We start from the raw sequence: 14,886 nt of genomic DNA, 5'->3' as shown, positions 1-14,886 counted from the left end.
AATACATACTTCTGTTGTTCACTTAACAGTGGAAGATTTGTTTGAATTAATTCTTTCAAAGCGTTGAGATCATACAGTTTTTCTCGATGCAACTCTTGGTTAAAAGCGTCATGCATTGGACGATTGGGCGCGGTCAGGCCTAATTGAATTAATAGTTTGTTTGACATTATCAAGCACATGTCCTCAATTGAAATCAATGCTTCATTGTAAATTTCTTCACTGATTTGTATATTTGGATTTCCCATTCTATTCCGTATTTGACACAAAATATCATCACACATATAATCTTTGTACTTGATCCACAAATCAATTGGGTTTGATGGGAAGCATGTAGATATGATTATAGAAAACAATGTTCGTATTTGATGAGCGTGTGATGATATTACAGCATCATTGAGAGTTTGCTCCCAATGAGCGTCATTTTCAAGCAATTGCAAACGTTGACAGGCTTCTCTGTAGGATCCACACAATTCACCATGAACAGTTCGTAACTGTTGGAATGATGTTGGGCCACGTACATTGACTAATAGCAGTCGTAAATAAAAACATTCATCATTGCTTGGATGTACTGAATAAATCCGGCCAATCGCATCGGTGGAATATACATCTGTATATCCTGGAACTGGTTTTCCTTGTTTCCGTCGTATAAATCTCCCTGAGGATTGATTCCAGGTATAATATTTTGGCATTTCAGAATATAGCAATGTTTGTGCGAAATGATCGTTTTGGCATGTCTCAAAAAAACTGGTTAATGTAGTAGATGGTGGCTGAGCAGCTCTTTGTACTGCGTTCTGTGCTGTAAAATACACTCTTTGTCCATTTTCTAAATGCACAGCTAAGTGAACAACAGAAGGGTGTCTCTCATGAATAGGAAAAGAAAATATTCGCCAAACTGCTTCATTACTACTGACATAGCGGCCCATTTGGTATTGGGTAACTTCATCATTGGAATTCTCTGCACCAATTCCAATCACAGCCATATCACTCCCTTTGGTTACATATTTGCAAATGTATTTAATAGATTTCACTGAATGGCAAGATTCAACGTTGATGTGTGCTTTGAATGTCTTTGATAAAATGGGTGAATATGGAACAATCCAACGATTATCTATTTCAATATCTTGTTGATTTAATTTGACAATTGTTGATTTTCCATTGTCTGCTGTCGATCTGCGACGATACAATGGATAACCGTCATTACCAGTAATTGTTTCCGATATTAATGTCCGTGGATATCGTTTTGAACATTTACCATCCATTTACCTATTCCTGAAACCAATGAGTACAATGGTTCTGGTGGTGGGTCCAATGGTATCAATTTCACTTTACCATTTGCGCAACACAATCCATTGGCTTCGTTTTTGTATTTTAATGCCTTACAGTGTGAGCAAACCGAGTTCATAGAACCAATAACAACACATTGGTAGTTACTGTAGTCAATTGACACATCGTACCTGAAAGCAGCTCGATTCAAACTTGCGCGATTATTAGTTGAATGTCGCGCTCGCGCTTCACACGTTTGTGATATCCGAATTCTTTCACGTTCATTTCCGTCGTCACGTTCTTGTGCCGTACGATTAGATCGGTAATTAGCTTGGTTTGTAGCATTTCTGGTTCTTCTACCTAAATTGCTTCGTCTTATAGGAGGCATATCAAATATAAATTAGTTTTTCACTAATCACGAACTAAACAAACACTAACTAAGTAAACACTCTGCACAAAACACGAATTTGTTTCGTGTATCAGTTGACAAAAGCAAACTCAGTAGATTAGGTCACAGACAACTTTTTTTTTTTTTAAATTTTATATGACTTGAAGTCAAATCCTTTTAAGCCGTACGAATTGTAACGCGATTTTTGTTTGACTGATGTAATGACGTGGAAACTGATGCATTTTATCTCGCGTGCCGAAACTAATACAAAAGAAACGCGAGTTTCGGAACGCGACATTAAACTTCTCCAACTATGTATTCTGTGCTCCAACGCACACACGCACATTGTTTTGATAGATATGATCTTTGACGTTAGGAACACACCTACATTGCTTAGACAACAGTGAGTGCTTGTAATTTAATATGAACTTTATACCATAGCAATAAAGCTCAAATTGACTACGTTTTAGTTACAAATCATTTCTATAGGAAAAAGACAAGGGCTATTTTTAGGGTTTTTCCAGCAATAATTCTAATTTTTCTCGCCGTAAAAACCATCCTTGAACTTCAACGAACATTTTAAAAAAAGATTTGGCCAAATTGGTCGAGGCGTTGTTGAGTTATGCGCTTACCAACACATTTTGCGATTCATTTTTATATTATAGATGAACTGTAGATTAGAACTGAAGCAATGGCAGAAATTCAGGAGACTGTGGAGATACACTGAAAGAACCATTGGTTATTGAGATCTTCAAAGGGAGCATCAGCAACTATTTTTTGAAACTGACGAAAGGAATACAACAGAAGACGACTGAGCTGCTTCAAAGAAATACTAGGCATCGAAAAGAGGGCTTATCGCTGGTGTAGTCAGCATTATCTTTCCCAAAAAACTGATTAATTGCAAGTCAGTGAACTACTGACCGCCGACCGCAGTCGCCGAGCGGTTCTAGGTGCTACAGTCTGGAACCGCGCGACCGCTACGGTCGCAGGTTCGAATCCTGCCTCGGGCATGGATGTTTGTGATGTCCTTAGGTTAGTTAGGTTTAAGTAGTTCTTGGTTCTAGGGGACTGATGACCTCAGAAGTTAAGTCCCATAGTGCTCAGAGCCATTTGAACCATTTGAACTACTGACCGAGGCACAAAAAGATTGCTACGCGAAGCACTGAAGAAATTATGACTATTTTTGTAAATTCCCATTCTTACCGTAGCCTTTTCTCCTCAGTTTGAGTAATATACAAGCAATGCGCAAAATAAATACGATTTGTTCTCCCATAAAGCAGATATCACGTAGTACGGTATCTAAAAAGCGATATTATTAGGGGGAATTTTGAAGGATTTTTAGGAACATGACTGGACTACTTGCTTTGGTAATCTTAAGCAAAATACTGTCCCTATAGTACGCTGCATGAATACGAGTTTTTGTATATTTCCTTTGTTTAACTTAGAGCTACGTTTCTGAGTCAATGAGGCTTGAGCTGTATTTTCTAAAGCGTGCCTCTGCAAGAACTTTTACAGAACGTCCGAAGAGCTTTCATGCGTTTTTCATGAGAATTTTTCTGGCTGGTAACTTCTCGTATAAGAGACAAGTGATGAAAATACGACTGAAGTCGCAGTCGTAGGATGTGTGGAAGGTGGATTTTATCCCGGCCTTTTGGGAATAAGGTTAAACCGGGAAAGAGTCCAGCTATGTACACGAAAGCAATACCGCGAGATCGTGAGTGTTAATCCGATTAAAAACATCGAGCAAGTGTCAGTTTCTATTGAGTTTACAGGACCAGTTTGAAATTCTCTGAAAAATACTCTTGATCGTTATGCACTTTTAAAGAGCAATACTCTTTACAGCCGCCATTGTAGGACACTGGAACAATGCAGTTTTGCCCCAAAAGAGACTTCTAAATCATTTTTTGAACGACATTAGGCATCTGCACCAAGAAAAAAGAAGGTAGGTTAGAGTTAAGCATGGCGGAAGCAGTTCCAGTTGCGTTGTCAACGACACTAGTATATCGCCATGGACCGTATGTCATTTTTTGCCCTTCCCTGCCCCATTCACAAATAGTGCGTGGGAAGAATAATAATTTGACGGTAAACATTCGTATGAGTTCTAATTTCTCTGCCCAAGAGTTCTTGGTTCATCGTTTGACAAGTGGCGTAGCTGACCTTCCCACAACGGATCAAGAAATGTTCGCTAATGGCTACCAAATTTTCTGCCTTCATGCCTGTGGGTTTTCGACCTACACTGTTACAGGATGCTTAAGTCACAGCTCAGCAGTGTGTTCGTCACACCTGAAGATGTCGGTCAGTTTCTCCGATGAAATAATGTGGGAATTTCACAATAAAATCCCGTTTCTAAGGGAAGTAATATGTTTGTAAAACTACAGTCCAGATGAGATATTATTATTTGTTAAATATTCTCCATAAATATTATGTAATTTTGCACTAGTAAAAACTTCGTTCCCCTGTAATTCCGAAAGTTCATCAGTTATGAAATTCGTATATTCGTAGGTGATGTATGTAAATTCGTATGTAATACGTATGTAATGTGTGTACTGTAAAACGGATTACAAACAATCTTTGCAGTTTTGTGTAAGTTATCATTACACTTGGCCACTGCCAGCAGGGAAACGTTAGGTATTTTTACATTTGTAAAAGAGCAAACCTAAATGGTAGCAACGCCTCTCGGTGTTGCCTTGTTACGACAGAGTCTGCGCACTGACCACTCCAGTGCCTGACAGGATACAAAATGGAAGTTTGTATCTCGTGCAAGACGAGAAATTGGTCTATGTGAAGCCAAGTAATATATTATGAGACACAGTGGGAGCAACATACGTGGGTAGATGAGTTAAATTCCCCCACGTAAAATAATGACCCTGCCCCATAACAGTATCCAAATAACCGGAGTTTCTCATAATACCTAGAGCTAATGGGAGTACTGACGCCGGCCAGAGTGGCTGAGCGGTTCTAGGCGCTACAGTCTGGAACCGCACGACCGCTACGGTCGCAGTTTCACATCCTGCCTCGGGCATGGATGTGTGTGCTGTCCTTAGATTAGTTAGGTTTAAGTAGTTCTAAGTTCTAGGGGACTCATGACCACAGCAGTTAAGTCCCATAGTGCTCAGAGCCATTTGAACCATTTTGAGTACTGTCGCTTATACCGACTTCGACGTCTTAGCAACATCGACAGTCTATAAGACTCTTCATAACATACCAGCTTAGAGCTATTGTAAGGCATACCCAGTGAAACAGATTAAAGAAACTTGAATAACAGCGCCAGTTATGTAAAATTATTGCTGCCTCATATTGGTATTAACCTCAGTCATTGTTACCTAAACTAGAATCTGGCACTTTTCCTATTTTAAAATAACTGAGTGTCGTTGATTTGTCAAATAAAGAACATATTACAAAATTTATGCCAACTTTACTTCATTTCGGAAGGAGTCTTCTAGGTTGCTTTAAGCCATATTCCCGCGATATGCTTTCTTCCGGGAGTGATAATCCCGCAAGATATATAGGAGAACGTCTGTGAAGTTTGATAAGTACGAGAGAGGTTCCTCTTTCCCTGTTTCGCTACGGGGTTGGCATTCTTATTCTGGCTTTGGCAATGTTGGGCAGTTTAGTGGTCAGACGACAGTCCTGGATCCACCAGACCCCCTGGGAAGGAATCTGCGTACCCCACTTGTACGCGTCTGGTGTAGATACCGTGTTCAAGTGAGGTAACAACTTCCGAGTGACATTTTCGCTCTGCAGCGGAATGTGCGCTGATATGACACTTCCTGGCAGGTTAAAACTGTGTGCTGGACCGAGACTCGAACTCAACTTTGCCTTTCGCGGGCAAGTGGTAGAGCACTTGCCCGTGACAGGCAAAGGTCCCGAGTTCGAGTCTCGGTCCGGCACACAGTTTTAATCTGCCAGGAAGACTTCCGAGTGTTTGCGTACATGTATCTGAGACGGAAAATGGTTACCAGCCCGATAGTTACCTGATCCTTCACGGCCGTGCAGGATATTATTATTCGCAATCACTATTCCTACCATTACCATTTGTGGTATCTCAGTATTATTTAGCGCCACGAATATACCAAGGCTCATGTGTTTACTTATTATTTTAAAGACAGTGTTATCCACGATGTGTAGAGTAAGGATTTAATTTACTTTCTGGGTGTCTATTTGTCTGAACCTTCACGAAGACAAAGACGCCACTAAAGACAAAAAGTTCACGTTCATCAGCTCAAGGTACACTGTCCAGTCACATTAATGTTCCCACTTCGCAGCGCGGACCGCTGTGAGACACATAAGAAGAGAGTCAGCGAGGTTGTGGAAGATACCGACAGGGATGTAAAGCCTGCCGACTGCAGTGTCGTGGTCAGCTGCGCTAGCTTTCTCGGTTGAGGATCCATGTCACCTACAGCCAGGTCGAGGTGGCCTCACAGATCCGCGATTGGGTTTAAATCCGGAGAGTTCGGTGCCCAGGGGAATACGGTAGCCTCACAGTACTTCTTTTCGAACTACACTGCGAACTGTGACACGTTGCATTGTCCTGCTATGTGCCGCAGTAAAATAAACTGCATGTAGGGGCAGATATGGTATCCAAGGTTAGATACATACTTGTGTTGATTCGTTGTGCCTTCCAGAATGACGAGATCACACAAGGGATGCCACGAAAACATTCCCCAGACCAAAAAACATGAACGGTGTTTGCTTTCAGACGTTTCAGCCGTACGCGCCAATAGCCACCTGTCCGATGGAGCTTGAAACGCGATTCATCTGAAAATGCCACCTGGCGCCATTCAGTGGACGCCGAGCTGCGATACTAGGGTGCAAGTTCCAGCCTTCGTCGCTGTCGGATATCAGTCAGCATGGAGGCACGAACTGGGCGGCCGCCGCAGAGGCCCATACACCGCAATATTCGCTGAACAGTCGTTGCAGAGTCACTGCTGGTAGTAATGAAAGTAAAGCTTATATACAATTGCATGAGTCCATTCCGCGTTCAACTTTCGTGCTCGAAACAAACAATAAATTATAACGTAAAAATAATTCCATGTCTGGGATTTCTCTGTTTCTTTCTTTTCTTCTTTTTTTTTTCAGAACAGAATTTTATATTCTCATCTTCTAGCATGAGATCAGAATTGAAAATAAGTTGTTCTACAAGATTTTCTTCTTCATGAAAAGAGGCGACAAAGGCAGTTAATTGCTTAAAAACATCGGTACTTGTAGGGATCGAGCAAGTATCAAAATCAGTTAAAATAAAACACAAATTTTCCAAACGAGCAGGGGATCATAATACCTTCCTCGGTATTGTTCCATGTTTACATTAATTATGTTCTGTTTTACTTGCTGCCTTTTATGGTTTCCGGTATTGTGCTTATCTCATTTATGTAAGAGCAAACTTTTAATCCAATGGTTTCTCTTTTTGTAAAGAACGACGCCTTGTAGGGAGACAATCACTGTCTTTTTAGTTTGCGCGTTTAGCATTTGCACTGACGCAATCACATAAATGTTTTATACACTTAACCAACATCTACCATCATCAGAACATCTGAAGCAGCATCAGAATGGGTTTCATGTAATCCTTTATCAGAGTCGGATTACAAATCAGGTAAAATGGAACTGCCTGTTCTAAGGTACTCGTTCAAATGATTATGTGTCAGATGGCCATTCCGTGCCGCCATACTACATGTATTTTTGGACGCTGTTAAGACTGTCTGGTAATTTTAGTAAATTTTATAAAATGTTGCGCCTTAATTATGAGACACTTATACGAAATAACAAAAAATATTGATTCGCAAAGATTATCTTTTCTACATTTATAAAACGAATAAGTTATTGTTCTTTACTGTCATTTTTAGATTTGTGTGGACATGACATTTAACAAATCAGGAAATAAGCGATAATTCAGATCTGCCTGTTTTAAGACGGTCATTCAAACGATTTCCTGTCAGACGTTTCGGAAAAGATGAAGTCTATAGTGACCACATAGAAATTACTTACGCGGCAGCTGTATTAAAACAGCATTACGGTGCATTTTTTAATTGCACTGAAAATCGACGTGAAGTGAACCAAATTCTCGGTTTATTTAATCACACATTTGTTCAAATGACTTCTAAATAGACAGCTGGCTGCGTACGTCTTGCGGCTTAGTCATTAGAGACTAGCGAGTTGGAACAGACGACAGTGAGTTGAGGTGTGTGGGAGTGTGTACTCACCATAGTGGAGCAGAACAGACGCGTCGTCCGGGGCTAAACGCAGGGCGCGCCGGTACCACTGCTCTGCTTCTGCAGCCCGGGAGCTCTGCAACAACAACAACAACAACATCAATCTGCAGTCACAGTGGAGCAGCGCTGGACAACCACAGTAGCGCAGAACCAGCGCTACTGTAACGATGTTTTGTTAACAATTACTTTATCGGTTGTCAGGTGACACTATGCAGCCACGGACATACGTAACAGATCTGAGAGACTCATATTTAAACAATTTAGCTTATTTTCTCGCAACAAATCGGTGACAGTCCTGTCCACAATTACGGTCGGAAGACTCAGTATCCTGAAGCTTCCTGGCAGATTAAAACTGTGTGCCGGACCGAGACTCGAACTCGGGACCTTTGCCTGAGCTACCCAAGCACGACTCACGCCCCGTCCTCACAGCTTTACTTCTGCCCGCGTTTGAGTCTCCGTCCGGCACACAGTTTTAATCTGCCAGGAAGTTTCATATCAGCGCACACTCCGCTGCAGAGTGAAAATCTCGTTCTGGAAACTCAGTATCCTGTTTGAGAAGCAACGTGATTCTCCTTCAGCCTTAAGACCATAGGCTCTAGAGGGGCAGTTTTGACGTTGCGACTGATAGTGGAAGCCTGGGCTCAAAAAAATAAAAACACATTCATAGGATTTATAGACCAGGAAAAAGCTTTTGACAATGTAAAATAGTGTAAAATGTTCGAGATTGCGAGGGAATTAGGAATAATCTATAGGCAAAGACGAGTAATACACGAATAAGAGTGAACATTAATAAAACCGATAAAATGCAGGGACGGACTCCTGACTGGAAATGACGGATATAAGGTCCTATGGACATCTGTCCAGAAATGGGCAGCGTGCGCGAAACGTCAGCAGATCGTCCCGGAACACAGTACAGAGCTGCATCGCGTCTGTGTCACAACACGTGTTCAAAGTGGCCTCCATTGGATGCAGTGCATGTATCCATACGTCGCATCATGGATTGCGGCGCTCTTTCCCATGTTCCGATCGCCTTCTAAATAGCGACACAGGCGTCGTGGACCGCTGATGAAGGGTCTGCACACCAGCAATCGGTTCAGCATACACAACGCTTTTCAGATGCCCCCAGACGTAAAAATCTATGGGAAGTCTGGTGCTCCAGCATAGCATGCTAAAGGGCCTCCGAGTCCTTTCCAACGTTCGCGGTTCGTCTCAATATCGCAGCCTTTCTGCACGTTCTTCTGTCTGAAAGGACCGATGATCACACAAACGCCCAAAAAGGGCTTGAAATGTGTAATGTGGTTGGAGTCTGTGAGGATACTTGTTTTGGTATAGCCGAGCTGCCTCTAACAGTTTCCTTCTGCTTGGCCGTACACAAACCCCATCTTGGACCATTCTGCTGCTTACAGCACGCTGCGTCAATCATTCAGCCTGCAGCACACAAGGAACACATGGCAGGTGTTCAGATGAACAATCATTCGTCAGTGCCACCTACTGTAGCAGCTATGCACTTCCGGTCGTAGTGATGTTCATAAGACCATTTTTCGTCCATTTCAGGTCAGGAATCCGTCCCTGCAGTTTGTCGGTTTTGTTAATGTTCGCCCTGTGCAACGGCAGTAAAACGGAAACGAGACGGAAAAAAGGAAGTAAACCGTTTATTATTTCAAAAGTAGTCACCATAACTCTTAATACATTTATCCCACTGTGACACAAGGTGGTCAGTACCTTCATGGAAAAATCCAGAATGAGATTTTCACTCTGCAGCAGAGTGTGCGCTGATATGAAACTTCCTGGCAGATTAAAACTGTATGCCCGACCGAGACTCGAACTCGGGACCTTTGCCTTTCGCGGGCAAGTTTGGAAGGTAGGAGACGAGGTACTGGCAGAAAGTAAAGCTGTGAGTACCGGGCGTGAGTCGTGCTTCGGTAGCTCACATGGTAGAGCACTTGCCCGCGAAAGGCAAAGGTTCATGGAAAAATGTTTGCAGTTGCCTACGGAATCACGACTGCACCCAGGCGTCCACCTTTCCACCCAAAGCACATCGACGGCCACGAATTTCTCTCTTCAGGTCTTCCACGTTATGGAAATCGCATGGTGAGAGATCGGAACTGTATGGGGAATACTGAGTGCTGGCTGGTGAAACTTCTGCAGTGTAGTCGAAACATGTAAGTGGATCCATATTTTTATCAAGTCTGCTATCGCACACGCGTGCGATGGTGATCGACTTCGAGGTTACCAGCCCAAAGCCTGGTAGTGGAGACCGAGCGAGGTGGCGCAGTGGTTAGACACTGGACTCGCATTCGGGAGGACGACGGTTCAATCCCGCGTCCGGCCATCCTCATATAGGTTTTCCGTAATTTCCCCAAATCGCTCCAGGCAAATGCCGGGATGGTTCCTTTGAAAGAGCACGGCCAACTTCCTTTCCCGTCCTTCCCTAATCCGATGAGACCGATGACCTCGCTGTCTGGTCTCCTCCCCCACAACAACCCAACCCAACCTTGGTAGTGGAAAAAGTATTCATTGCCATTTTTTGGCTGGTGATGTGAAAGGAGGTGGCGCCATGAAGTTCTCGATCACCAGACTTAGTGCCAATGTCCTGGATTACTTTTCAAACCTACCCACAGTGTCTTGCCTAGTAACTGAAGCTGACATTCATGATGATCTTCTGTAAGATGTGGACACTGAGCTCGGACGCTTCCTTAGTACTATAGGAGAGAAGAAGGCTGTGCGCCGGCACCCTCTGCTTTCCTTCTGCCATCCTCATAAGAGCAAAAAAGTCACTAAAACTCTTGATGAAATGTGACATAATCATGCACGGCAACAAGTGTCCAAAATATGTAGAGTCGAAGAAAGTACCGTAGTCTTTTACCTGAATCTTTTCTTCTTTCATTTTATGAAAATTTTCGACCTATATGATAATCAGCAGGTATTTTTATCCTCCTAAAGGGTATATGGAACAAAAAAAACAAGGTTTTTTTGCGAGGATACGCACCGTCAGAAGATCGAGAAAAGAAGACAGGTCTATCTCATGGTGGTCACGCAAACAGAATTCAGCCATAAAATGAGGGAGAAATTTAGGGGTCAAAGACTGTTTTGAATTCTACAAATTTCACTAAAACTCCATGCGTAGTAATCAGTCACCCACATTTAACAACTTTACCGAAGACATAACTGACACACTTCTTATGGGAACGATGGTAATGTCGTGAAGGTAGAAAACGTTTCAAATTAGGCAGCTAAATCTATCCCTTAGTATCTACCAGCCAGTCATACAGTATGACTTTCCTTCTTATAGTGAATTAAAATCTGTCTGCTGCAAGCAGTATGTTCCGTGTGACACACAACGGTACGGCGACATCCCTGTCGTACTCTAACTACAATGGCATCAAGAGCGACCCGCATCCGACGCAACAGATGACTGTAATTCAGATGACCGCAAGTGTAATGAGCTTAATAGCTCTTACCAAATGAAACAAAATAAAACAGGCATGGAAAATATTTTATACACCTTAAGACAGCAAACCCACCTTACATCATCTGCATCCAGGGTGGATGTTGTAAGCAGGGTTGGCTATCTCAAGATGTATGAAGTATTTTCCATGCCAGTTTTATTTTGCCCATCCAGTGCGATAGGCAGGTACTGACCACTGAGACGGCTCATGAATGATGAGGAGAATGCAGTACCAAGTTCTAAGGCTTCTCCGAGGTCTAGAAGCTGTTAAATAATACGAGACTGTTGACAAATGTTACGAGTAACATTTTACAAATAGAAATAAGGATATGACGACAACACTATGTTCAATACTCTATCATATTCACAAGCTGCGACATTATCGCGAATAAGACAGCGACCCGTACAAACAATAAGTTTCCTTTAATTTACGTCTATGGTCACAAACTTTCTGTTAACAAAAAGTTTGTGACTACAGACGTAAATTAGAGGAAACTTACTCTATCATATTGTAAAATTGGTGTACTTGCAGTATTCATGATTGACAGTTAATTTTTATTGGGAATAACAGTTGTCTTTCTTGGACAATAGCTGTCACACCGTGAGCCGTATTGCTCTCTCAATGGACGGGGTGCTATGGGTGACCTCTGTGTGTTGGAGAACTGTGTCTCTCATTCGCCGGCGGATTAGGATGTACATTTAATTTCGGTGTTTCAGTTTGGAATTCATATTCGTAACATCCTTTAACAGAGCAATGCTGACTGTAGCAGGGAATATATTCCGATATTCTGCTTACGTTTTAATCCCAGTAACTGCTCTTAGTATCAGTTCTGCGAGTGCATCAAAATGAGGCAATGTGACCATACAAGTAACTGATTTACAAGTTCACTTAATTATCCAGAATTTTATTGCTAAATATTATTTACAGAAGTTCTTGTACGGTAAAAATCTTGGTGTATGTTCGTTAAACTACCTGACGAATACTTTGTGTGGTGTCACCGCCAGACACCACACTTGCTAGGTGGTAGCCTTTAAATCGGCCGCGGTCCGTTAGTATACGTCGGACCCGCGTGTCGCCACTATCAGTGATTGCAGACCCAGCGCCGCCACACGGCAGGTCTAGAGAGACGTCCTAGCACTCGCCCCAGTTGTACAGCCGACTTTGCTAGCGATGGTTCACTGACAAAATACGCTCTCATTTGCCGAGACGATAGTTAGCATAGCCTTCAGCTACGTCATTTGCTACGACCTAGCAAGGCGCCATTACCAGTTACTATTGATGCTGTAAAACATGTACCGTCAAGAGCGATGTTCACCAATTATGGATTAAAGTTAAGTATTCCAGCAGCTACGTACGTTTTTGGCTATTCTCATTTCCGTGTCCTGTTCCAGACCTCACGCCAGCCTGCGTGAGCTTAAACGCGTGCCATTCGGCTTCCTCACAGTGGCTTGGCTGTCTTGCCAAGCCACAACACTTTGATGATTTTTTTCCTTAAAATTAAGTGTACCTGATAATCATATATAGTATATAGTTGTGTTACCGCCCGCGAGTATACATCGACTCTTTTCTTGTCTAAAATCATGCTGACCGTCGTTCACCAGTAATAGCTGTGGATTCTGAACCACCGTCACGTACATTCACAACTTACGAGGGACAAACCTACTCTGTTTAACACAGTGAAACACTAAAAACACTTCCTTGTGATGATCCTGATTACAGTCAGTAGCTTTTATGGATAGTTTCTGTGTTCGTTTTACGGAGACGTGGTTTACAGCGCAAACAGGCGAAGTCTGTGCCTGGAACGATAGTATTTTATTTTGGAAATATTTATCACGCAATTACTCATTCTTACTTTTGAATTACTCCACGAAAAAAAAACAATACTAGATGTAAAAGGTACACATTGTGTTCTGCTTTTGATTTGTTACAAGTACACTTGCCTCCCTCTCGAGCATAACATTACATGATATTATTCTCATACTGAAAGTCTTACAGTATGAATGTTCCATGGATTGTACGTAACATTTATAATTTAACATACAAAGCTAAAATTGTATTAACGTACATCAATGTGTTGAAATATTGTTGCCTTTGTGGTATCCAACAATCAGTAGCGGCAAACAGGCTGACCTAACTGTAAGTACAGTTAGGTAGGTTTCGGAACATCTTTATATCATACGTTTTTGTCATTAAATGATTTGTATTTAGACGTACTTTTGAATGTATTATAAACAAGTTCGCGCAACTAATCTTATTCGCATAGCACGCCGAACTTGGTTCTGACATTGATTTTAAAGCGTTCTAAGAAGTGCTTAATACATGTTTACAAAGACATACTGTCTGTATCTGTTTCGTTATTCCAGTCACTGATACGTTCAATAACCGCACAAAAACATACCTGGTCAAAACTTCAGAGGCGAAAGCGGTATGTAAACTCTTATCTTTCCAGAGAAGTGTCAGCTTTGAACTAAAGAATAATGTCTCCTCATGAGAATACAATACATGCATTCGTTTCTGCGGTTTTGACTCCATGCATCGCACATCCAGATATAACTTTATGCTCTGTTTTTAATCTTAGCTGCGTGATCTACATTCTACAATGTCTGCTTGAAATTCTTGTTATTATTACTGTAACATACATCATTTTCATTATTGTGAGTTTCACAGATTATGTACCATAGTACAAGAAAACCAGAAAATTCGGAAGTACTACGGAATCGAAATTACTATAATAGTAAGTCAAAATGTGTTGTGGGATACATCGTCATTTATAAAGGTGAACAAATTGTTGAGTTAGCAGTATATTGGATTGTAGTCATTCACAAGCAGTTGGTTGTTGCAGAGAAGATAGCGAGTACAGGCTGTGATTCAACAGTGCTTTAAAAAGACATGTCGAAGACAGTGCGCTTCATCCAAACAGTCCTGTGAAATATCCATCCCCCCCAACGTCGCCGAACCCTTTAAGAAATACTCCTAGTAGCCCAGTCTCTCTTCCATCTCAACGTAACATTTCCCCGCTATCAAGCACAGTTCATCTGCAACCCCAGTTTAACATCCTACCGTTAGGTTCCAGAGTACGCGACCCAACAGGACGAAAATAGCGAATACCACCGCTTCAACGTACTCATCCTATCACTGATATCCTTCAACTGTCCATCTCACCCAGCCCTCACTTCCACACAATAAAAGCTGAACTCACTGTCTGGTGTATAGCTGAAGATTTCCAGAAAACTCTTTGCCGAAATGTCGTGGCACAAAGTTGCAGGCATCCGGCAATCCGCCCGAAATTTCATACTCCGGGAAAGTTTTAAATTTCACACATACACTTCCTTCAACGCATAACTCCTTCATAAATGCGACTTCTATTTAATACAACAGACCGAGAAGCACATAATGTAGAATACGGTACCCATGTTCAACGTATTATACGATACGTGGTAGTGAGCATTGTAAACGTAACTATAGTTAGCATTTTGTCATTCGTTTTTTAATTATGCAAGAGTATGTAAATATTTCCAAATTCGAAAGAACGTTATATATATTTATGTTATACATTTAATTTTATGTAGCTTTAATGTTA

At 41.8% G+C, this 14,886-nt stretch overlaps 1 protein-coding gene across 1 annotated transcript in view; it reads right to left on the bottom strand.

The window, feature by feature from the left end:
- LOC124805498 (protein O-mannosyl-transferase TMTC2-like) overlaps positions 1-14,886 on the bottom strand; it is a 941,575-nt gene that overhangs the window by 309,553 nt on the left and 617,136 nt on the right. The window contains exon 13 of the mRNA XM_047266062.1: positions 7,849-7,933. Coding sequence (XP_047122018.1) covers positions 7,849-7,933 — 85 coding nt within the window. The remainder of the gene's footprint in view (positions 1-7,848; positions 7,934-14,886) is intronic.

The sequence above is a fragment of the Schistocerca piceifrons genome, chromosome 7, assembly GCF_021461385.2.
Source record: "Schistocerca piceifrons isolate TAMUIC-IGC-003096 chromosome 7, iqSchPice1.1, whole genome shotgun sequence".
Taxonomy (NCBI): Eukaryota; Metazoa; Arthropoda; class Insecta; order Orthoptera; family Acrididae; genus Schistocerca; species Schistocerca piceifrons.
The sequence above is the reverse complement of the archived record's forward strand: the minus strand, read 5'-3'. Positions and strand labels throughout refer to the sequence as shown.